The sequence below is a fragment of the Peromyscus californicus genome, unplaced genomic scaffold (assembly GCF_007827085.1).
Source record: "Peromyscus californicus insignis strain IS unplaced genomic scaffold, ASM782708v3 Scaffold_7__1_contigs__length_154581171, whole genome shotgun sequence".
Lineage (NCBI taxonomy): Eukaryota > Metazoa > Chordata > Mammalia > Rodentia > Cricetidae > Peromyscus > Peromyscus californicus.
In genome coordinates, this window is record NW_026294595.1 from 51,070,343 (window position 1) to 51,096,888 (window position 26,546).

Sequence of the window (26,546 nt, forward strand, 5' to 3'; positions counted from 1 at the left end):
TTATAAAATGTTTAAGGATTTTTTTTTTAAGGTAAAGGGTACCTGACAGCTTCCCATGTGGGGCTTAGGTGGAAGAGGGGTTCTACATTTTCTGGCAGGCTGAGATGACTTTCTGAAAGGCAGACTATAAGAACCTGCCTCACTTTGAGCTGCTAGCTTTGGCAATGCAGGAAAGATCAACAATGTGGGATCTAGGGTTATGAAAACCTGCCTATGCTAACTAGAACTTACTAATCAGAATTTTACTTTGGGCAAGTCAAGGGCAAATGAATATTTGTCATTATTATTACTATTCCCCCTGAGATATCCAATATTAAAGAAATTTTCAGGAAAATACACATAGATGTCATTAGAAAGATTTCCAAATAAAGTCTTTAGAACACTAGTGATGCCAGAGTCTACAGAAAAACAGAGGAAAGCTCCTTGCTGGCATTCTGCAGCAAACAGCTCCTAAAGCATTTCCTATACAACAAACAGCAAAGAGCCTGACAAAAGTGCACATGACATAATATATGTGTGTATAATATATGCACACATCACATACACAAATACACACATTCAAATCAAGCACGAAACACAGTGCAGATCCAGATACTAGTTAAAGCCATATAAAGCAAGGGGTGATTTATAAGCAGTGTAAGAGACCTCTCATATGAACACAATTAGAAGTTAGTGAATTCCTACCAACTAATAAGAAGAAGACACATGTCAACAGAATAATTAGAAGACATTACACTTGGAAGAACTTTCCAAGATATCTTTATTTAAGCCACCATTGTTTTCACATTTCTACCACAGGACCCAGATACTGGACCAATGCCAAATATACTTCATGTTTGAAATGTGGTCCAGTAGGGTTTCCAAAATGGACAGGCAAACATTATCCTAGTCTAAAAAATCTAAATAGATTCTTTTGTTTAATTTGAAATTCAAGTTAAAACTTCCTAGTAAACAATGTGGCTATTCTAAAAGAAGACTGAGTGTTTGATGTCAAACAGCTATGCACAAGCATTTAGTCTAAAATACTATATGCATGCTTTACTGCACTAGCACTGTTAGGGTGCCCTCCAAAATGTGGGGTCCTAGAGCCTGGAAAACAAAGGGTCATTGTCACTGGAAAGTGAAAAGTATTATGTGATTCAAACCAACACTAGGCACAGAGAAATAATAGCAATGGAAAAATATTTCCATTGCTTTTATATTCTGTAAGAGATAAATATGTACTATTAATGAGATTTTAAATTCCTGTAATATGACAAAATAAATGATTCTCTGATAGTTCACAACTAACCATCAAATCAAATGAGGACCGAGGAGCTTTCCAGGGAGATGAACTAAGGTGTGCTTGCTTAGAAAAAATCCAGAGCTTACATTTTGTGTCCTTTACCTACTCTCTCATTTTATGTGTATTTTATTTAAGAACATTATCTATTATCTGTTTTTTCTGTATGTATGTTTGCACTTCATTGGTTTAACATTGAGAAATTAGCAAACATGATTCCTTACAGTTAGTTACACTGGACCAAGCGTAAAGAGGGTGTCAAGACCACAGACAGGGTTTGCCAGAGGCCACAGCAAATCAAGGAGACCCCTCCCATACAAGAGTTTTCAGATGACAATAATGAGGACTTAGAAGAAATGAACAAAATGCATCTGAGTATAAACCAGAACACTGTGGCACATGCTTCAAAGCCCAGTTAGGGAAGCAGCTATCCACGTAAAAAGATAAGTCTTTCCTTGACAAACTGCACACATTTGCATTTCACAAGATGTGGCAAAATGATGCACAAAGAAGAGAACTTCATTTAAGCTATGTAATATCCACCTGATGTCAACTGCAGACTACAAACCTAAACACAGAAAATAAAATAAAGACTAGGATGTTTACAGTGTAAAAAGTTTGTTATCATTGGTTGTCCACCCCTCCTCACCCCCCCCCAAAAAAAACCAACTGGAAATGGATACAATTGAAAGCATGGTTTTTATTTTATCAATGAAAAAAGGAACTAAGTCACTTTATAAATAAAACATTACCATCTTAGAACTCAACTATGCCAGTGGGTAAACAAGCCCCAGACGCTGGCAAACGGCCCCTTATCTGTTCCCATACTGCATTCCTCTGACCAGAATTTCTCTAGTTACTAATTCAGAAATCAAATGATGAAATGCAATGTATACATGAAGTCAATGAAAATTAAACTTTAAAAAAGGATGTTTCACACGCTTTTAAAAGGAGATCTTGTGCTAAATGATATGGTGTTGTAACTAACCTGAAACAGAACACTGAGCCCTTGACACTGGAAAGGGCAGGCTAACAAAGGAATGCTTTCTGTGTGCAGCCTGCCCACAGAGCAGTCAGTGGGCAGCTTAGCAAGGACATGCAACAACTGCTCTGAGAAAGCAAGCTTTACGATTCTTTCTTCATGGATAACAGGTTCTTTCTTCACAAACCTTCCCAAGAATGGTGGAAAAGGAGCACTTTCAAAATCCGCCAAAGTATTTGCTTAGGGGCTTAAATTTAGATATTTGTAAATCTGATTCAGTTGGCAACAAAGAAAGTTCCTTGTACTGCTCTCATTCTATGGCTTTGCTTTTGCTGCTTGACCCCATGAAGAGGCAGAGAAAACTCAGAATGTCCCCAAGAAGCCATGCTCCAGCACTAAAGTATACTGAATGTACTTTCCTCCCTCGGCCACTAGGAACATAGTGTTCCTTCCAATGAAACTGCTGACAGGATTTTACAGATCAGCACACAGTATACATTTCTCTACCAATGTCACCATCAGCTCAGCATCATTCCTTTCACACAGCATAATGTTAATGTAAATAGTAAACAGGAAAAACCGTATTTACATTACATACACAGGGGTAAAAAGGAGCCTCAAGTAATTCATGTTATGATCATATTATGATTCCTCGACTGCATTGTTGTTCCACTCAGCAAATCTCAATCATAATTAGAATTAGGAATTCCTAATTATTAGAACTAGAAATATTCCATAGCATATTTCAAACAAGCTTTCTTGTGTCTTTAAATATAAAAATAACACAATTACCTGGAGACAATTGCTAGTGGCAATTGTTTTATAAACTATAAATTGTCATATAAACCTACATTTTCTATCTTCATTTCCCAGGTTTTCTTACAACGAAACATATTTATTAGCGGTACCAACCATAATACAGGATTCCATTAGAAGTATCATTAAATTACAATTTCTTTATAACATACAGTAGCTAGAGTGCTGTGTTCCCCATTTCACAAAGAAAAGTTAAAATGAAAACAGTATGGAGGAGAGAATAAAATGACTTATATGAAACATATAGATTACCAATGGCCATTTACATCTGTCCATCGAGATCCACTCTGGCTAGTTCTGTTTACTCTGTGCTCCAAAAGGTTGGTATCGACAGACTTGTGCTCTGGCTCCTCATTGGATTTGGGTAACTGGAGATACTACCATGAAATAGGAGGACAATGCCTTTTCATAAGGAAATGAAGCTGGGAGTGTGGTGCCTGTGGAGACACCATTATTGTAAAGGCTATTATTGATATATTAAATTTTGAGTGGCTCCAAAATATTACATATTCCACTGATAATATGCATGCGATGTGTGTTAGGTTTGCAAATGGCTTCCATTTCATAATATACTCTATATGTTAAATAGGTACAAAAAATAAACCTCTCTTTTCTTTTTAAGGTGTTTACAGGGCAAATACAATGAAGAGAGGCAGCCCCTTTCTAGTCTAGCGATCCCACTGTGCTTTCAACATAACCTTAACATCTTCCACAGAGGAACTGGCTCCTCTCTAGAAATGAACATTTTTCCAAGTACTAAATTTAAGACTCAAACTTCTTACATTTTACTGAATCTCCTTAAGCTGAAGGGGAAGAGGAAGCAGGGTAGCAAGTGCCATCTTGTGGACTGCCTAGAAATTGTTCTCTTTTGTTTCAGAGTTCCAGAGCTAGTCATTACAAATGTTTACAAGGTTCTAAATAATCAAAATGTTACTGTAACTTAAATCAAGGTTAACTTTGTCAGGACCTTATGTCGATAACTATAATAACTATAATAAGCCACATTTGTGGGAGGAGGGAGTTGAGACAGTTCAGTCCAGGCTGTCCTGGAACACATACAGTGTAGGCTGGCCTCAAACTCCTGTATTCTGCCTGCCTCAGCCTCTCAGTTGCTGAGATTACAGCCATGCACTACAATACCCAGCACATTGATGGACTGGAGTAAGATCCTTCTAAAGAACTTGGAATAGTTATAGTCCCACCACAATATCTAATCCTTACCCTTTAGGAGTTAGGCTGGATAATGAAGTTTGAGACCCCTGTCTATCAAATGGACTTTAAAAAGCAACCAGCTGGTGGAGAAGTTAGACTAATTCTCCCAATTTTATGATATAGCAAACAAAGTTATAAAACACTGTGTCTCATAAAAATGGGGGAGAGGAGCTTTTCGCAAAAACCAAACCAAAAGAAGTTATCATGAATCTAAAACACAGTGGGATGGATGATAAGTCCATAACCTTTGCTCATGAGTCTGATAAGCAGAAGATGTAGGCTGGGGTCCCAGCTCAGTGGTAAGGTAAGGTGAGGCCTGAGTTTGATCCTAGCTCCATAAAAGAGCTATTATGTAGCATACACACACACACACACACACACACACACACACACACACACACACACACAAACAGCTCCACTTTCTCACAACAGTGAATGATGCCCACGCGCTAAACAGTGTGGCCTCTTAATTTGGAGACCTTGTGGTTCAGCAATATTACCACAACCTGTCTGGATTTTAAAAAACATGGATCTTGCCTAACAAGTCCAGGCCCTAGGTTTGATTCCTGGCACTACCCGATATAGTAACTGTTTCCTGTCATGTAAAAGATGTCAATGGAAATACACAGCAGGGATTGGGAAATGGCTACTGGTAAAGTACCTAAGTTCAGATAGCTAGCACCCACATAAAAAGCAAGGTATAGTGGCACATGTCTGCAACCCCAAAGTCGTAGAGGCAGGATCCTGGAGCTCAGTGGTCAACCTGTCTAACCAAACTTGCCTATGAGAAAACCATTTTAGGACATCTCTTTCTTAAATCATCTAATATTAACATACTTAAAATGCATTAATTTTCCTTCCTCATCTGATAGCAGAAAACAGCTTATTATAAGATTAGAAAATGCAACTGTTATCTACTGAAATCTTATCATTTTTAATTAAAAATTATTTCAAAAATTGTAGGGAAATTGCAAATGCTCTTGTCTTGATTGAAGAGTGAAATCACCCAGCATTAAGAGGGTGTGTGTAGTCACAGCTCAAAGAAACAAGGGCTGGGAATTGAGTAGATTGAGTAGTCACTGCCTTCTTCCCCACCAAGCCCTCCGGAAGCTGGAACACTTGTGTGTGCCTATGTGGAGGGGAGGGAGGGAAGGGTGGAGACAGGGAAACAGAGAGAGCAAGGGCTCAGAGCTGCCCTGTCTGGACAGACCTAGGAAAGCAACAGGAGAGGCTGGGCAGGTGCTCTAGAGCATGGCTTCCGTCAGCCTAGAAAACTCTGAGATAACTTATCGTTATGATTTCAACTGAAATTCAACTGAAAGAATAAGATGACAAGACCAGAGGATCTGGTTTTTGTCAAGGAGTTTAAAGTCTAGGATTAACTTTTAAACACCACAATGAAGAAATGAAGAAAAAGTATAAATTTTGTCTTTTAAAAGTTCTCCTTTGTTGCTGTTGTTTGGGGCTGTTTGTTTGTTTGTTTGTTTGTTTGTTTGTTTGTTTGTTTTGAGACAGGGTTCTTCTGTATAGCCCTGGCTGTCCTGGAACTCACTTTGTAGACCAGGCTGGCCTCGAACTCAGAGATCTACCTGCCTCTGCCTCCAAAGTACTGGGATTAAAGGTTCTCTTCTTTAGCCATATAGGCTGCACACACACCATGAGCATCTCTGGAACCTTAAGGAGTTAACAAATGCCACCAAACAACCAAAGCCAAAACATCACCACAACAACGTAGAGAAGTAGCAAAGGCAACTTCACCAAGTTTCACTATTAAATGAATGTTATAAGCAAAACATGAAATGTCCTGTAAGCCACTGAGTACCTCCCTTGCTTTTTAACATTGTCTTCTGTGGTGTGTGCTGGCCTCCATCTCACTATGCAACTGAGCAAGACCTTGACCTCCACACTTCACTGCTTCTATGTCCCAAGTGCTGCGATTACAGATGTGCACCACCATGCCTGGCTACTGGATTTACTTTTTTTAGTGACCACAGCTTAATATATTCTAGCCCATTTTGAAAAACAATTGTGTGAGCTTTGTGTCCTACTGTTTATTCTTTTCTCCTGAGCAATATTGAAAGCACTCGGGGAGCTGGGCACAGTGGTACAGTTGTAAACACAGCACTCAGGAAGCAAAAGCAGGAGGGTTATAAATTCTGGTCAAGCCTGGACTACATAGAATTTAAGGCTTAACATGGGTTACTCAATGAGACTCTACCAAAGTAAAAATAGAAAGAAAGAAAAACAAAATCACTACAGCCCAGTGTCTAGGTAGAGGATGTCTGTGAATGCTCTCTGAATCTGGTTACTATGGTGATATTTTATTTGTGCTGAAATGTGGTTTTATTTGTATGTTAATAAATAAAAGTGACTGGGGGTCAGAGCTAATAGCTAGCCATAGCAGAAGTCTGGCAGTAGTAGCACACGCCCTTAATCCAATCACATGGCAGGCAGAGTCTGTGTGTTCAAGGACATAGCCAGCTTGGAGATACATGCCTTTAATCTCAATACCAACCATAGAGACCTGGAGGTCTGTATAGACAAGCAGTGATGAGGAGGTCATGTGGTTGGGTTTACAACCAATGAGAAAGCAGAACAGAAAGTCAATAAAAAGACAGACACACAGGAAGTAGGTCTCTTTCTGAGGGGAAGGACGGCAGCGGCAGCGAAGGGTAAGAAGGTGGTTTTAAGTCTCAGCTCTTAGCTACTGGTCTGACCTCTTGGGCTTTTAACTCTGCATTTGGCTCTGTGTTTCTTATTTAATAAGACCGTTCAGAATTCCATCTACAGGTTACCCACCAGGTCTGAAAGGGAGGCTTAGAGAAGGGGCTTCCCTTCACTGCTCCTTGAGAACAGCCTGCAAAGCTCTGAAAGAACTGAGAACTATGACACCTGAAGCTTCCTGCATTTCTCTCCCCTACGTTTCTTCTCTCTGGAGAGCAAAGCCCCTCCCGAGGAGGCTTCGTTTCCAACACAACATTAGACACACAGCAACACTGTGTGCAGATGCTGTTCTCTGCTTTCAACTGAAGAGGTTGTTAGATGCTGTAAAACAGTGTAAATCCAATCATTGTTTCACCATCAACTTGAACAACTGTGTTGACAAAAGAAACCAATTTCATAGTAGGAGATACATTTGCCTTTCACAGGCCACACAATTGCAAGAATATACATGTATCTTCCCTTTACTGAAAATAAGATAACGGGTCAACAACGAAAATATGTAAGAAGCATTCTGAGCTATGGTCTGTAGCTAACTCAGTTAAAATTACAAAGTGACAAAAACATGAATTTTTAACCCTGAACACAAACTACAGAAGTGCATTGGTTTAGGCCACCAAGACTTAAGACCTGTAGTTTCAATCCCCAGAAACTACATGGTGGAAGAACATAAACAATTCCTATTTGACAATTCCTAGTCTCTGACCTCCACATGGGCACCATGGCATGTGTACACATATACATATATACATTAAAAAGGAAATAAAGTGTACTAAGCTTAAAAAAAGGAAAAAGCATTCCCATTCTTATGTTTTACAAGTTACTTGGATCACTGGACAAGCACTTCTTGAGCACTATACTGTGTGAAGCACTGTGCCCAGTTTGAACACAGTATGGACGACAGAAGGAAGCTTACCCAGGGATCTGTGAGAGAAAAGGTAGGGCAATGGCAAGATACGGAACTACTATGAAACACTTACTACTTGTGGGACAGTGGTGGCACACGCCTCTAATCCCAGCACTCGGGAGGCAGAGGCAGGTGGATCTCTGTGAGTTAGAGTCCAGCACAGTCTACAGATGGAGTTCCAGGACAGCCAGGGCTACACAGAGAAATCCTGTCTTGACAAATCCAAAACAAACAAACAAAAAACCCCAGAGTACTACTAAAGGACATAGGCTCACAAGCAAAAAGAGGGTTGTCTGAGCTGAAAGGAATGCGGGGTGCCATAGATGAGAACAGAGAAGTAACAGTGAGGATAGGGAGATGGCTCCGTTTAAATGCTACCATCCATGCAGGAGGACCTGAGTTTGGATGCCCATAAATCACAGAGAAGGTGGCACTGTGGTATTCATCTGTAACCCAAGTGGTGGTGTGGGATGAGGAAGAGGCTAATCGCTAGAGCTCACTGGCAAGTCAGTCTAGCTGAATCAACAATCTTCAAATTCAGTGCGAGGCTGTCTCAAAATATACAGTGAAAAGTTATTGAGGAAGACATCTAAGGCTGACCTCTGGCTTCCACATGTACACACAAACACACGTACACACACTCACATGAGCACACAGAGAGAGGGAGTGAGGGAAGGAGGGAGGGAGAGAAGAGAGAGCACAAAAGCAAGTGCACACAGATGTGAAAGCCTTGCAAAGACCCGCTGCAGGAGTTAGCAAATGGCTGGGCATCCAAGGTAGGGAAGCACAGAAGAGCGAACACTAAGCTCTGGGGGTGGAACACACTACCTGAATGTTTACAGGAAGTCCGGACAGACTTGGAGTGTCCAGGAAGACAACGCTAGAGAGCTGGGACTCATCTACACTGCTCCTGCTGAAGGCCGCGGACTTCCAAGACAGATGGGTGGGGCACCTCTTAAAGAACACCATGTACACTGCAGCAGGGAGACCAGCCCGGGGAAGAAAGAGAAGCAGCAGATCACAGCAAAAGAGCCGCTGAAAAGATCAAATAATGCAGAGAGAGCCACAGGAGAACTGAGAAGAGACCACCAGGTACTGGCCACTGACAAAGCACTTCCAGCTGAACAGCAGCAGAATAAGGAGAGCTTGTGGAAGATGCTCTCCTTGACCAAACTTTAGCCAGCTTCCTCTAGGCCAGTGGTTCTCAACCTTAAGGGTCCATCGGCCCTCTCACAGGGTTCACCTAAGACCAGTGGAAAACACAGATATTTACATTATGATTCATAACAGAAAAATTACAGTTATGAAGTAGAAATGAAAATAGTTTTATGGTTGGGGGTCACCTGTAGCTGGAGTTTTCTCCAGTCCCACTCGGGGGCCCCCCAAAGCATCTTCTGATGTGGGACAGAGAAAAACCAATATTTTTATTTAAAGCAGGTTGATTATAAATGCAATCTCTTTCTAAAGAAAAAAAAGGGGATAGTTTAGATATGATAAGATGAAAGGGTAGATTAATGAACCTACTTTTAAAGAACAATTTATTTAAAATGTTTTACATTGCTATAGATTTTAGTTTACTGATACAAGTTTAAACTTAATTTTGTTATACTGTATTATATTTCTACTCTTGTTTAAGGTATTATGTTTGTACAGCTCATTTGATGTTGTTGTTGTTTGTTTTGTTTTGTTTTTCAAGACAGGGCTTCTCTGTAGCTTTGGAGTCTGTCCTGGAACTCACTCTGTAGACCAGGCTGGCCTCGAACTCAAGGAAATCCACCTGCCTCTGCCTCCCGAGTGCTGGGATTAAAGGTGTGTGCCACCACCGCCTGGTGCTTTTTTTTTTTAAAGATTTATTTATTATGTATACAGTATTCATTGCAGGCCAGAAGAGGGCACCAGATCTCATTACAGGTGGTTGTGAGACACCATGTGGTTGCTGGGAATTCAACTCAGGACCTTTCTTTGGAAGAGCAGTCAGTGCTCTTAACCACTGAGCCATCTCTCCAGCCTGCTCATTTGAAATTGTAATGGATAATTAAGAAATACAGATTAATAATTAGTCTTCTCTGATAGTCACACTTATAGTCATGTTAAGTTTTCTAGGTATACATAGATATAATTCAATTAGGTAGGTAATCTTCAAACACTTCAAAGACCGACAGAATATGGCATTTAAAATGTTTTAAAAATTTAGACTTTCTGGACAGTGAGACATGTCTGCTCCTGGCAGCACAGATTTACTTCAGAGAGGAGGATGGGCACTGAAGACACTCTATATAGAGTTTGTCTTCTTCTTGGCAAAAACAGCCATTTGGGCAAGAAAATGTTCTTGCCTGGATTGCTTGATGGACTGGACATGCAGGACCCATAGGAAGGTGACCACTGAACTTAGCTTGGCAAATGGTCCTTCAGGTTCCTGCTTCGAAGAGGAAACTGCCAGACATTCTACAGGACACAGAGAAAAGGGACTGAGAGACTCTAGACCTGTGGGCTGCAGACAGATGCCCCAACTTTACAAAAGAACTTTGGATGACTGTCCAGGCTGCCAGCTGTCTCTGTCTACTCTCGTAAGACTCCAAAAGTTGCTTGCATCCTTTTCCCATTTCTCAGGTAATATTATATCCTTCTGAGGTCTTTGATGTAGTTGAAGACTAGATAGTTATAATTTCCTTTGTTATGATAGATAAGTTGGATATGAAACCTTAGACTCACAAATATAGGATAGATAGGATATCTTCTTTAATTCTGTCAAATATAAATAGACTATATATTATAAATAGACTAGATATTGTAACTGTAATTCTTGCTTGATAATTGTTTTGTTATATGTAATTTTACTATGTTAAAGATAAAATCTTCCTTTTTGAAAAAACAGAAAAGGGGAAGTGCTGTGGGATGTCCTGTGTGCTGTGAATATATGTTGCTATGATTGATTAATAAAACGCTGACTGGCCAGTAGCCAGGCAGGAAGGATAGTGTAGGCAGGACAAGGAGAGAGGAGAATTCTGGGAGGTGGAAGGCTGAGGCAGGGAGATGCTGCCAGCCGCCACGAGGAGAAGCATGATGTAAGATAGCAATAAGCCACAAGCCACGTGGCAAGGTATAGATTTATAGAAATGGGTTAATTTAAGATATAAGAACAGAGAGCAAGAAGTGTGCCACGGCCATACAGTTTATAAGTAATATAAGTCTCTGTGTGTTTACCTGGGGGACACGAATGGGAGAGATTTGTCCTGATGGCCGGCAGGCTGGGACACAGGAATACCACAGTTACCACAGCATGAGGAACTGTATTAAAGGGTCGAAGCATTAGGAAGGTTGAGAACCACTGCTCTAGGTCCTTAGACGGACCTTCTCCTTAGCCATCATTCTTGCCAGACCAGCATAGTCCAGACTTGGCAAGAAGCAAGCCTACCATTGCTGCTGGTTAATTCCCTCCACCTGTGGTATCTAATCACTCTTGTTATCTACTTAAATTCTCACTTGATATCTAGTCACCTGGCAACTCTCAACAAGAACCCTCAACCACAGGGAACCATGGAGCTGGCTTGGCCTAGCTGCCTTGAGAGACAAGCATCATAGCCTTCAGGTTAGAGTGCATGGCTCCTGGGGCGCAATGTGCCTTTCAGTTCCTGAGAGACGAATGCCCTCCCTCAAGTAGTGAAGTGTTCAGGCCACTTTGTGTTTCTCTGCAGGTTTCCTTGGAAGTCAAGGAAAACGTGGAAACCTGACAGAACAATTGGTCTCAGAAATTAACCTTGTGTCCCCTGTAAAGTTTACAAAAATCACTGTATTCTGGCAACTACAACTGTATTGATCCTGGCAATCGACAATATATTCTGTTTCTGATAAAGGTATAAAAGTCTGATTGCTCTCAATAAAACTGTCACAGCCTCAGTTGTGCTGTGGCCCCTCCAACCTGCCTGATTTAATTCCTTGCAGCCATAGCAGGTGACCTTGGCCCAGTAAGTAAGTGTGGGTGCTTCTATCCTGGTAGGTGAGGTTAGCAAGGACTTCTCCCCGATCCGTGATGTCTCCTCTTCCCGCTACCACCCTCCTGTTCCCACCACACACCTGTTTCTTGGTTATGTGCTGTTATAATGCAGGATATAAAACCTCTTTCTCCACTACTGTAGCAGTACTGACACTTAGCACGGTCCTCTGGGTATCTTTCTTAGGAATTTCCCAGAATTCTTTCTTTAGCCCCCCTCTCCACTAGGAGTGAAACACACTCATAAACACCCCACCTTAGCTGGGAAGGAAACACTGCCCAGTGCACTGTGCAGGAAAGATGGGAGATGAGGAAAGGGTGAGCAGGCATGCAGAAAGCCACAGTGGGGTGAGCAGGCTGCTCTTCTCAGGAGCAGTGCAAAACTGTACCACAGCCTGAGGAGCCCCTTATCCCTCAGGAACCTCTGCTCAGGTAAAGCCAGATCCTGGAGTTCACCACAGAAAAGAATTGCAGAACTAAACAGCACAAGCAGAGATGAGGTTTATTAAAATGAGATTTTTTTTAACACAGATTTAAGCATGAAGGTTAGCAGAATAAGAGTCACTCAGGGGGAAAAAAAAAAGAGCACACCCAAGAGCATGAATATGGACATCTCAGAAGAGTCAATTTTGGTGGCTCTCAAGTTACATCCCAAAGGGTTATCAGGACTTTTTTCCTTTTGCGCTCTCTCTCTCTCTCTCTCTCTCTCTCTCTCTCTCTCATGATAAATGAGATATAGGGTGACTCCAGTGTTCCCTTGGATGGGATTACAAGCTGATAAACCATGGGCCACAGAGATTGCACAAGAAGATTCCCATGTGTCAATGGGGTTTCTGGTGTAAGTCCTAGAAAAATGCGGTCAACAGATGGGAAAGGAGGTCTTTAAGAATGTCAATATTCTCACTCAAAAATATTTCTATATAAAAGGAATAGTGTCCTTTTTTTTCAGTTTTGGTTTTTCAAGACAGGGATTCTCTGTGTAGCCCTGGCTGTCCTGGAACTCACTCTGAAGACCAGAGGCTGGCCTCGAACTCAGCTATGGGCCTGCCTCTGCCTCCCGAGTCCTGGGATTACGGTGCCCAGCTAGGAAGTGTCTTTATACCAGCAGCCTTAGCAAATGCTGTTAACTGTGTTAAATTCTTGATCCTCAGAAAGCAAGAGACTTCGACCAAACCCAGGCTGAGGGGATCCCATCCTCTTCATGTCCTCATAATTCTCACTGTCTACCCTCCTCACTCTTTAACTACATTTAGTTTCTTTGTACCCCCAAAACTGTAATTGGGGAATACTGATTATTTGAGGGAAGCCTTTATTACATCAAAAACAGGGCATTATCATAATAAGAGGGAAACAATTCAGGGAAGAGAAAGAAACTAATGATTCAAAGTGTAGAAAGATGAATTTCCCCACAAACTGTTTTCTGTCTTCCTGCACCATATCTTCTGAGTCACCTCAAATCTTCCTGGACAAACAAGAGATACTAATAAATAACAGAAATAAAATCCTTTAATCCACAGGAAATAAAAATGTTTAAACACGTATAGCAAAAGTCCTTTGAAAACTAACAGGCATGTAGCCCAAACATTTACTATGACAAAACACTGTACTGCTTTCACTTTCTGAGCCCTGAAAAACTGAGCCAGCCATTTTGATAAGGAACTCCAATTCCGTTTGATTATGTATGTCCCTACCGCAGAGGTAAAGCACAACCAAACAAGTTAGTTTACATGCAATTCCTTTGTGCTGCTGAAATGAAAATGAACACTAGTTTAACGAAGTAGACATTATTCTCTAATGACGTCAGGTCATTTAGAAACATCCCTGGCTGCCTGGCTGTCAGAGCTGCTGCAGCCTTCTCCGACACGGAGACAGAACACCTGATCCTCTCCCTCTGCTTTACTCTTCCCCACAGCCCGACACTTGGCACACTATATGCATTTTGTCTCTGCTTTCCCTTCTGTAATTATGGATTCTTTAAAGGCGGACACTAATACCTGCCTGGCTCATATTGAACACCCAATAAATATTCATCAAATAGATAGTAAACAAATCAAAAAGCAGAAAAACACACCTGCAGCCCCAGAGCTACTCAAAAGCAAAATTATGTGTTGGCTTCCTTCTGTCGGCGGTACCATCTATCCCCTCCTCAAACCTCATGTGCTCTGTGTTTTTTTTCAGTAAAGTTTTGTTTCTTACACCACCCTCCATAAACCTGTTTTAGTAATACCTCACCCTCTAAATAAAACTGCTTTCTTTTCTCTTACAGTGCGATTCCTTTATCAAATACTTGCCCTGTATCCTGTCTTGTCCCTTCAAGATCCTCAGACTGTAGATTAAATTTCAGGCTCTCTGCAGAATTACCATGGTAGTCATGCAAACATCACGCCTCAGCTCTACTATCATGCCCTAAGGTTGTGTTTTTGGTTTTGCTTTGTCATACAGACCTGCAGGGGAAATACTAAGCCAAGCACAACCCTTGGCTAGACACTGACAGCACCACCTGCTGTCTATCCCATCTAAGTCACTGCAATCCGAAGTCACCTCTACCAAAGTCATTTCACAGCCGGATGGAGCCTGGGACAAGATCCCCATCACAGGAGCAAACAGAAGGCACATGCAGTACAGGCTGAGGGAAAGTGCTAATGTAAACTGGGACACCAAGGAGGGTAGCTGCCGAGCGAGCCGAGCAGACCCCTTTAGTTTGTGGTCAGAAGATCTACTCTAGTAACAATCGTTCTTGGACGACATCTTTGTTGTCTTGCTTCACATCAATAACACAATCTAAACGTGAAAGGTGAAGTCAGGAAAGAGGAAGGGACAACCTGCAGATCATCTGGGTGAGGGACAATGAGGCAGCTGTGGGCCACACCACGCACTTGCCCTGACTCACTGTCCCTTCTCCACAAATCACAGCCTATCTCTCAACAAGTGCACACTTTTCTCCATTTAAAACGACCACTCAAAACACACAGGGGCATTTTTGTTCTCTGGGGAAAGGAAAAAGCTATCTACAAATACGAAATTTTCGTAGAGGTTCTTGGATACAAAGCCATTCTCCTAGTGCTACTACAGTGTGTTTTACAGTGGGAGAACACTCATTCCTGTAATCCCACCCCTTGAGAAATGGAGGCCAGGCGCCTGGAGTTGACGACACAGTTTGAGGTGGACCTGAGCTACACAAGACTCCGTCTGATGGGGGAGGGGTGTGACTTTCCCTTCCATTTCAGCTTATGTTTGAAACTCAGATGGTCTTTCACTAATTAGAAGTTAGCTGAAATCTACTTCACATCCTGTACACTCATCCTTTCTACGTGTCACCACCGTGGGTTCTCAGTGTTGTCGGGAAGAACTTGTTTTTATAACAAAAAGTCCAAGGAGGAATATGAATTATAACTCTCTCTGACATGAGTTACTTAACATGGTTTTTCCAGGTTAAATATGGCCACTTTGTCCTATTACTTTCTTCCTATCTTTCATTTGAGAGCAACAATTAGGCCAGTGAGATAGCTCAGCAGGTAAGGTCATTTCCTACAAGACTGAGGACCAGAGTCTGATCCCCAAAACCACGTAGTAGAAGGGGAGACCTGATCCTCACCAGTTGTTCTCTGACCTCCACATGTGTGCCACGGTGTGCACAGGAAACTGGAAAGCACACATAAATAAAGAATGTAAGATTTACACCAGCCAGGTGGTGGTGGCCCACACCTACAATCCCAGCACTCAGGAGGCAGAGGCAAGTAACTCTCTGTGAGTTTGAGGCCAAACTGATCTACAGAAGCATCCAGGACAGGACAGTCAGGGCTACACAGAGAAACCATGTCTTGAAACAAACAAAAAAAAAAAAAAAGAAAGAAAGAAAGAAAGAAAGACAGAAAAAAGAAAAAGATTTACATCAACCAATAAAAATCAAAGATCTGGATGTGGTGGCTCGAGACTGTAATCTCAGTACTTAGAATGAAGAAAAGAAGGAATCACAGCTTACAGAAGCCATTTTCTAAGTAGGAATAAGTTACAGTTTTACACAGAAAGTTTACTGATTTTGTCTCATTTACATACTTTGGAAATAAAGTTCCGAAGAGTGTTGACACTTCATGTGAGTAAGGAAGCATCCTTTAGCCACATCAAGGAAAACCACTTAGAGAAACTGAGAAAAGTTACACCAGCTCAGCCCCAGGAAGGTCCTGTTTGGTTCAGATGTCTCAAAATACTAGCAAAGTGCAATCCCCACATTATAGCAACCTGGTTAAAAAAGAGCAACCTATTTTGCTTAAGCCATCTCTTTGGAACTATTACTACAACCTAGGAAGCATGCTCAAAGAGTATTTTTCTACCAAAATTGTCTTACACCTGCTTTAAATCAGTCTAAAATACAGAGGTAGCTTTTGGAGATCAAAATCAAAAGACAAATAATTTGCACCTCACCCCACTTTGAGACAGGGTTTCACCAAGTAATCCAGGCTAGCCTCAAGCTCCTGGTAATCCTCCTGCCTCAGACTCTCATGTTCTGGGACTAAAGAGTGCACCACCACTCCTAGCCACTTCCTCCTTTTCTGCAAGAGTAAAATACCCACAGTCTATAAAGAGATGCACAGTCTGAAGTGTGCCCCTGGTGCCACTAAGTTTCCATGCAGAGAACTGCAGAAGAAAAAAAGAGTCTACGTGGGCAAAATGATGTTAAAACAGAAAATGTTGACAAATATGGATGTGAAAAGTTAAAAGTCTTTTCTTAACAACAAACATTAACTTTTTGTAACCATGTATGCTTCCAACTTCTACCTCCAAGGATTAAGTGATTTACAGAAAGTACCCTGAAGGGGCAGATGTGTGTCATCAATAGTCCTTTACATGTTGCACACAGATGTAAACATCAGTGATAACAACGGATTCTTTTCACTCTTTTACACAATACCAGGTAAAGACAAATTTTAAAACTGAAATATTAAGTAGTTGACATCAGTTAAAAAACAGAGTGAGGAGAAATACTTAAAATTAGGGCAGTGGTTTTGATGACAGATGAAAATCTACAACACTGAGAAAGGCAATGGGCTCAGATCATCAGGCTTCCTTCTCATACCCTTTAGAATAAGGAAAGACAAAAATGTCAGTAGAGGGGCTGGAGATGGCCCAGCAGTTAAGTACACTTAATGTTCTTGTAGAGATTCAGTTCCCAGCACCCACATGGCAGCTCACAACCATCTGTAACTTCAGTTCAAAGGGATCAGATGTCCTCTTCTGACACCCTCAGGCACCAGGCATGCACACACATATATGCAGACAGAATACTCATACACACACACACACATACACACACACACAAACATGTACATGTGAAAAATGTCAGCAGAGAGTAAAGTGGGAGTTTCCTTTGCAATTAGCTTTTTTTTTTGGTTTTTCGAGACAGGGTTTCTCTGTGTAGCTTTGCGCCTTTCCTGGGACTCATTTGGTAGTCCAGGCTTTTGATCACACAGATGCTGAAAGCACTCAGTGGACTTGCCTTTTTGAAGATAAATTTTGACTTCAGGACAACCAAAATTTGCTAAACACATCACACACACACACACACACACACACACACACACACACACGCACACGCACACACACACACACACACACACACCCCATTCCCATTTAACTGCTCGGAAGGACTTCTACAGAGATGCCTATAAGCAGGTGAGTCACGACCGTGACAAATCCTACATAGACTAAGACAATGAAAGGTTTCTGTGGCCAAAGGGCTGAGGAAAGATGGCGTCTTAGTACTTAGCTACTACGACAAAGCACCATGACCAAGGCAACTTATAAGAGAAAGTGTTCATTTTAGGGGCCCAGTGATACACCTCCTCCAACAAGGCCAAACCTCCTAATTCTTCCCAAAACAGTTCCATCAATGAGCCAAACATGCAAATATCTGAGCCTATGTGAGCCATTCTCGCTAAAAGCACCACATTCCATAGCCGGGCCCCCAGAGGCCTGCACAAACATCATAATGCAAAATACAGTCAATACAACTTCAAAAGTCCTCACAGTCACTTACAGCCTCAACACTTCTTAAAAGTCCAAAGTCTCTTTGGAGACTCAAGCCAATCTCTTAACCGTAGCCCCCTGTAAAATCAAAAAGCAAATTACATAGTTCCAAAACACAATGGCACAGAATATAGATTACCATCCCAAAAGGGAGGAATCAGGGCATAGGGAGAAAATACTGAGCCAAAGTAAGACAAAAACTAGCCAGGGAAACTCCGAATCCTGTAATTCCATGTCTGATGTCTTGAGTCTTAGATGGCCCTGCCCCTCTAGCTTTGCGGACTAAACCACACTTCTCTCTCTGGGGCTGGCTTCACACCCTGTTAGCAGCTCTCCTCAGCAGGCATCCCAGGGCCCTAGCATCTTCAACATCTTGGGATCTCCAACACAATCCAAGCTTCTTTCATAGCTTCAAGAAATGACCTCTCTGAGCCTCCAAGCAGGGACTCCCCTGCCACACACATGGCCTCAGCAGCTCTCCTGACTCACAGCTGCAGAAGCTTCTCTGTTGGCAACTTCTAGGAGCAAGCCTTTCCTTTTTACAAGTTAGAAGCTTAGCTACAAGGGGTCTTGCCCTGAAGTCAGCCCTCCCTTTATTCCATTTCAGATCAGGCTTTTCTTCACTCTTCTCATCTCTTCTAGCACAGCTTTGGACTCTGTAAATTTCATGGTGCCATTTTCTCCTCGAACTACATTTTGCATTCCTTTTTGCCCAACTTGCTCTTTTCCATTGTAAACCTGCATAATAGTGATTACTAATAACCATGTGACGGAGTCCATAGTAGGCTGTCTTGAAATCTCCTCCACCACGGAAATTAATCCAATACTTTTTAATTTAGCCTCAGTCAGTCTCTTAGGACAGGGGCAGACTATCACAAGAATATTCTCTAGCCCAGTTGCTAATATCGTTCTCCTCTGAAACATCCTGAGCCGGGCTTGCGTAGTCCATACTGCTGTTAGCACTATTGTCTTCCCAGCCCATTAAGACCCATTTACAGTGTTCAATCACTTCCCCCAAAAGTCCTAAAGTCTTCCACATTCCTCCAAAATGAGCAGGGTCAGGCATGCCACAGCAATAGCCTATTCCCTGCTACCAAATTCTGTCTTGGTGACTTTTCTATTGCTGTGATAAGACCCCATGATGACCAAGGCAATTTATAAAAGAAAGCCATTTGCCAGGTAGTAGTGACACACACCTTTAACCCTAACACTTTGGAGGCAGAGGCAGGGAGATCTCTGAGTTTGAGGCCAACCTGGTCTACATAGTGAGTTCCAAGACAACCAGGGCTACACATAGAAATCCTGTCTCAAAAAACAAAAAACAAAACAAAAAAAAAAGAAAGAAAGAAAAAAAAAAAGAAAGAAATCATTTAATTTAGAAGTTTCAGAGGGTTAGGATCCGTGTCTTAGGGTTTTTATCACTATGAAGAGACACCATGACCACAGTAACTCTTATAAAGAAAACCTGTAATTGAGGTGGCGGCTTACAGTTTCAGAGGTCCAGTCCATGATCATCACGACAGACAGCACAGTGGTGTGCAGGCAGACGTGGTGCTAGAGCTGAAGAACTACATCTTGCAGGCAACAGAAGTCAACTGACAAACTGGGTGGTATCCTGGGCGTAGGAAACCTCAAAGCCTGCCCCCACAGTGACACACTTCCTCCAACAAGGCCACACCCACTCCAACAAAGTCCTATCTCAGAGTGCCACTCCCTATGAGATTCTGGGGACCAATCACATTCAAACTACCACAGTTCCTGATGACAGAGCAAAGGCATGGTGGCAGGAACAGCTGAGAGCTTAACTCATAACCACAAAACAGAGAGAGCACACTAGCACACTGGGAATGCCACAAGACTTCTGAAATCTCAAATCCCACCCCCAGTCATACTATACCTCTAACAAGACCACACTGTCTAATCCTTCTCAAACAGTTCCACCAACTAGGGATCAGGTATTCAAATACATGAGCCTTTGGGGGGCATTCTCCTTCAAACCATCACAAATGGTAAAAGTGCTCTAAGAGACCTATGATTATAATGATGGCAACCTCACGATAGTGGGGGTGAGGTGGCACTGGCACCAACTACCAGGACAGAGACAAGCATTGTCCAAGGTTCAGGCAGGCAGGGACTGTCCTGAACTCCCTGTCTCATCACTGGCTTGGTACAAACCACAGCCCCTTAAGCAATAAATGATGAAATTCCTGCCAAAGGATGACCTGGTAGGGTGGAACTTCACCCACTTCTGCCAACTAGAGCTCTACAGGTGTGGCCTGTCCCAACATCCTGTCAGACACAGCAGCAAAAGGCCTAAATTAGATGATCTCAGACTTTCCTACTACCCTAGTAATTACTAGGGAACAAGCACTCCCCTATCTGTTGATTCCAGCAAAATGGCCAAGGTGCATATGACTGACTACAGAGCCATGGTGCATGAACTGCAAGGATGCACTAGAGTCCTGGAAGAGACAAGCAGTACCACAGAAGGCATCACACATCCTGAACACTGCAACAGAGGTGTGCAGACCAAATGAGCAAAGTCAGTGAGATGAGTCTATCTGAAATATGTTTGGCTATTTTTGAGGGCAAAGATTTTAAAACTGTATCAAGCTGGAGATGTGACTCTGTTAGAAGAACATTTGCCTACCATGCATGAGGTCTTGGGTTCAATCCCAAATACAAAACAAAACAAAAACTAACTTTGGTGGTGGTGCATGCCTTTAGTCCTAGCACTTGGGAGGCAGAGGCAGGCGGATCTCTATGAGATCCAGGACAGCCAGGGCTACACAGAGGGACCCTGTCTCAAACAACAACAACAAAAACCTAACTTTGCACCGGTAAGACAGCTGTTCAGCAGATAAATGCCCTTGTTGCCAAGCCTTTTGACAACTCAATCCCAGGACTCACAGGTTGAAAGAAGAGAACTGACTACCAAAAGATGTCCTCTGACTTCTACACAGGCACCCTGGCATGCACCTTTCCCTTTCCTCTCCCATAAGTAAATGTAATTTTAAAACAAAAATGAACTGTAGCAGGGTTGATAGTGAGACATGGATTTATTTGAAAGGCAGAGAAAAACAGTTTCAAATCTCTGAATTTTCAAAGATGAACATTTTCAATGCATATTCGAGTATTAAAAAGAGAAAGTAAGGCAGAGCCAGGCGGATCTCTGTGAGTTCGAGGCCAGCCTGGACTACCAAGTGAGTTCCAGGAAAAGGCGCAAAGCTACACAGAGAAACCCTGTCTCGAAAAACCAAAAAAAAAAAAAAAAAGAGAAAGTAAAACCCTTAGGTCAAGACTGGAAGCCAGTTCCTACATTCTCAGCACTAGAGACACAGGTAGGAGGATCACCACGCTTTCCGGCTAGGCAGTCTAGCCTATACAGCAAAACCCAGGTGGCAGGGAGACTGTCTCCAAAACTAAGAGGGAGCTGGGGAAAGTGGCCACGTCCTCATTGGGTAAGCATAAGTATCTGAGTTTGGATCCCCAGCACCCAGGTAAAAGTGGGTGTAGCAGACACATCTGTAACACACACACACACACACACACACACACACACACACACACACACACACACACACACACCCCGCACTAGGGGGAAAGGAGGATCTTGAGAGTTTGCCAGCCAACCACTCTAACTGAAACAACGGTTCAGTGAGAGACGCTGCTGTTTCAGACATTTGATCGCACTGTGAACCCCGAGATTGTGTTAATTAAATAAAATCAACCTTGGGTCAAAAGGCAGCGCCAGCAACTAGTTGACAGGAAGTAGCCATAGAGAGTTAGAGGGAGTCCACAAAATGGACAGAGAAACACACAGGAAGTAGTGAGGAGGGACTTTGAGTCTGGAGGTCCTTTTTGGTTTGGGAGGGCGGAAGGGAAGCTCTTTATGAGATGCCAGCTAAGAAGGAAGGTCAGATGGTTGCTCCTTTGCTTCTCTGAGCTAGCAGGCTTTCACCTCAGCATCTGCCTCCTGAGTCTTCATTGGTAAAATCCCAAAATTGAGACTTAGATTAAAAACAACACTCTGCCTCAAAATATAACTTGGAAGCAATAAAGGAAGATATGCCCCATGCATGAATATGAGATTGCACACCAAACACATAACACACACACACACACACACACACACACACACACACACACACACACAGTAGGGCTGAGAGATAACTTAGCAGGTAAAGATCTTGCCTCACAGGATGCTCATCCTGAATTCAGATCCTGAAAATCCATAGTGACAGATGGAAACCAGTGGATCCCTAGAGCTACTGGCAAGGTTGGCAAAGTTCTAGCCAGTGAGAGACCCTGCTTGAACATATGGTAAAGGGAACCTGACGGACTACACTGAAGTTTAAATGCACAGTGGGACAAACACATAATCACAGAGGATGGTGCCCAAGGAATGAAACCTGAGGTTGACCTCTGACCTCCACATGAACACATACACATGAACATACACATGCACACACACACAGATACTGCACACTTGCAAACAGGTGCACATATACACACTGAAACACTAAATAAGAGCTTCTAAAATTATCTAAATTAACTTCTAGTAATTACCAATAAAAATATTACAGCTAAGAAAAGTATGAATGAAAATTTAAAACACAAGCTGAGGAACCGACCATATTCTATTGTTGGTGTAAACCAACAAAACCAAGATACTCAAGGCAGACAGTCAGCAGGGGTTACTCCGGGAAGCCACAGTGCCAACTGTTGTACTCTCCCCTGATGACTGACAGCACATTCATCTAACCTCCCTTCTTATCCCCACATCCTTTCACCATCTCACAGAACTTTCCTACCAATCCTGTCAGTGTGTAGTCGAGAGTAAATGGACCTGCAGTCTCAGTCTTCTGGAGACTACGGCAGGAGGATCGCTGAGTTCAAGGCCCTGTCTCAAGAACAAAACAAAAGCAGAATAAAGAAAAAAAAATAGGCTAGGGTGTAGCATGATGGAAGCCGTGAGCATGTCCTCTTCCAACTCCGAAAAGACTGAATATAAAGACAAGAAGGGCTTCTAAACCCAAGTAAACGGCAGTAAAATCTAAAATAAAATCCTTCTCTTCTAACTTTCAGGTACTTCTCTTCACATATGCAAAAAGGTTTTGTGAACTGGGCAAAGTTGATCCAACCTCCTGGAATTTTCCTGTAATTCAATAGCTCTCAAACTTGTGTTTGTGCCTAAGAGAATCATATGAGTGTCCCTTTAAAAATCCCCTTCCCCCCGGACTTTGACAAAAGCATCTACATTTAACAGACCTACAGAAGACACAGGATACAGGAGTGTGGTCTGCAACTGACACACTTAAAAACAGCTGCTGCCCATCACTACCAAAAAAAGAAAGAAAAAGTGGGTGTGGTAGCTTATTCCTATAATCCTGGCACCTAGGCTACAGAGTCAGTCTCTCTCTCTCTCTCTCTCTCTCTTCTCTCCCTCCCTCCCTCCCTCTTGCTCTCCCCCTCCCCCTCTCCCCCTTCTCACTCTTCCCCTCTCTCCCACCCCTACTTCTTTCTGTTCAGAAGTATGCTTTACAATACACTTAACAATGACATTGTAGCAAAGTGAATTTTTGTAAACTGAATTCTATTTTCCACCAGCACTTATTAGAATATAGAAACCAAGTCATTCGTGCTGAGGGGTAGGAGCAATTTCTCATACAGGTAGAACCACACACCCTTCTTTTCCATATTTCCACCTAGGTAAAGTCTTCCAAGTTAGGAATCCTTTAAAAAGAGTATTGCTTTCCTAGTTTAACTGCTTTATTTATCAGAACTGTCAATAGTCTAAAAAATACTAGATGAGGGCAACTTGCTTTTGAAATCCTTAAAAACCGCACACTATCTCACTAGAAACGAGGAGAGATTAATCAGATACAGTTTTAAAAAGATCTTCCTCTGGAAATCTTACTGCTATGTCTCAGCTGCAACAGTTGCTAACTAGCTACCACCATTGCCACCACCATTGCTTCTAAAAAAATATCAACTAAGAGTAAGCCTTGTATCATCTGGAGCCTTTGTACAAAAAAAGTCCCCATTTCTGCTAAATAATGCCGATTAAATACAAGGTAGGGCAAAACAACAGTGAGATTATATTTTGCAGTGAAGAAGGAACAAAAGTAACTGATTCCAGCAGCTGGATTCACTTGGAGGTATTTACAACAAAAAAGCATTTATGGTATGTGGCAACATAACGTGCCTGATCAGATGACATAATTAAAACTTAACTGGAAACTGCATATGCTGAATAACTTAGCAGAAATGTTCTTGTGGCTATCGGTAATACATCATTGTACCTTACTACTTTGAAAAACTGAATTATTTGCACATCTGAGTTTTGACAAACTGAATTCTATTGAAATGATGTACCAAAGGCTGTTTTTGTAAAAGGAAACAATGTATCTTTTCAGTGCTTTTTCCCAACCCACTGTCATTGCAAACCGTCTTAGCCACTGAAACAATAGTGTTATAGTAACTACATCCACAAAATAACATTTCCCATCCAATACTCAAAATTACGATTCTGATCAGTTACCTTCCAGTAACCAACTTTCCTCTGTCCTCTTTCGTCAGAACACACACTTTCAATCTTAACCAATACCAAATTAAGTTCACACATTATTCCCATGCAATGTCCCAAGTCCCTCCCGCCCCCCAAAATGCCCAACAATCCAGCAGGAATCAACACATGGACGGGGGGGCAATTCTAGAGAGGCTGGGGATGCTCTCACATCTTGTCCAAAATAAATAAACTTCCCAGGATCTTTATTTACCGACTTGGGAAAAATTGGTTTGCAAACAACTAGCCAACTTCCCTCTCAAGTTGGCACGTCTGAGAGGCACCATGCCTTGACCACGACCCCAGGACTGGCCCGGGAGCTCACGCCCATCGGCCCTGCCTGAGAGGAGACAATGGGAGCGGGCGCGCGGGGCCGCGCTCCGGGAGCCCCGACTCGGCGGCCGGCCCGCCCCGCGCCCCCGCTCCCCCGGCCCCGCACGCGGCTCCGGGGCGCGGCCCACCCGCGGCGGGGAGCCGGGGGACCGCACTCACCGAACAGGGTCAGGGCCATGGTGGGGCCGCGCCTCCCGGCGCTCCTCGCTCCCGCGGCGGCCGGCAGACGGCACCTCGGCGGGGCGGCGGCCCGGGGGGCGTGGCGCGGAGGCCGCGGGGGGCCGCGGCGAGGAAAAGTTACGCGCGCGCTAGCGAGGGGCGCGCCCGGCCCGCGGCAGCCCGGCAACCCGCCGCGCGCCCGCACCTGTCGCCGCCATGGGCCCGCGGGGCGCGCGCGGGCGGGCGGGCGGGCGGGCGGACCCGAGGCGCGGCGGGCCGGGCGGAGCGACGGCGGCGGGCGCTCACGGCGCACCCCGCGACCTCGCGGACGCCATCTTGCTGGAGCGCGCCGCTCTCCCTCGGGCCCCTCGGGCGGCCGGGCGGGCGTTACCATGGCAACGGGGGGCGCGCGCGGGAGCGCGAGCGCGCGGCCCGCGGGGGCGCGCCCCGGCCGCGCCGCGCCGAGTGAGGCTACGCCCCCCCACCAGGGAGGCGGCGGCGGCGGCGGCGGCGGCCCCGAGGTAGTGATGATGGTGGTGGTGGCGGTTCCTGAAATCCCAGGCTTTTTCTTGAATGGGATGAGAGCCGGGAGGAAGATGCTCGGGCTCGCGGGCAAGCGGGGTCGCCTGAGGACCGGGTTCGTCTGAGGATAGGGGCTCCTGCCGGCGCCCTCAGGGTTAACCGGCAAGCGGTCCCTGCCTGTGGATGGTGCCAGCCTTCCCTGGGGACCGAGGAGCCCCTCGCGTTTTCAGATCAGTGTACCCGGAAACGGGTCATTGAAAAGCATCAGGAATTACCTAAAAATACTTGTTAAAAGGCAGGTGCTTAAACCCACTTTCTCCTTTTTCCATTATACCTTGTGGATGTCGTCTGGGAAAACTCAGCGTTCCTGACTGCCTGGCACGTCTCTGCCACAAAAGATTATTCCCCTGAGCTTTGGGTATTTTATCTGATAATCACAGGCAACGTCTCTCGCTCTGATGTTTTCTCCCTGCCTTGTCTTCGCTTTAATTAGCGAGAGGCCTTGGGATTTTTTTGAAAGGCTCAACTGTGATGTTTTCGTCGTTTTCACTTTATTTCTCTGGTTGCTACCTTTGTTCGGTTTAAGGTAGTCTCTCCTCCCCCTAGTTTCTGTTTAGGGTTTGATACCGTTTCGATGTATAATCGTGTTCGTTTTCTCTTAGCTCCCCATTTTCTCCTGCATGCACCTCACGTTTTACAAGCTCCTCGAGTTCCCTAGTGTCGGTTTCCTCTTTTTCTCTAATTTTCAACCAGTTATTGTGAGATTATATAAATAGCTCTATTTAATATATCTCAGGGATCAAATCTTTATAGAATGGTAATTACTACGTCAAATAGAACTACAGCTAATCCATCATTATTTCACAGCATACTCAAGCATCAGATAGGGAAGAAAAAAAAAACCGGTTGGAAGGAGGAGCCAAGCCTTTTGTTTCAAGTCAGTTAACTCAAAAAGAAAGAAATATTAAAATAATTCAGCACGAGTGGACAAATGTCTAAGAGTCTGATCTTATATAAAATAAAATTTCA

The 26,546-nt window shown here is 43.4% G+C and overlaps 1 protein-coding gene across 2 annotated transcripts in view; it reads right to left on the reverse strand.

The window, feature by feature from the left end:
* Chn1 (chimerin 1) overlaps positions 1–25,216 on the reverse strand; it is a 153,582-nt gene extending 128,366 nt beyond the window's left edge. The window contains exon 1 of one of the 2 annotated variants that reach the window (XM_052725346.1): positions 24,996–25,216. In XM_052725346.1, coding sequence (XP_052581306.1) covers positions 24,996–25,014 — 19 coding nt within the window. In that variant the 5' untranslated portion in view covers positions 25,015–25,216. Of the gene's footprint in view, positions 1–13,982; positions 14,062–24,995 lie in introns of those variants that run through there. The other variant, XM_052725345.1, reaches the window with a different exon arrangement.
* Positions 25,217–26,546: the final 1,330 nt, after the last annotated feature.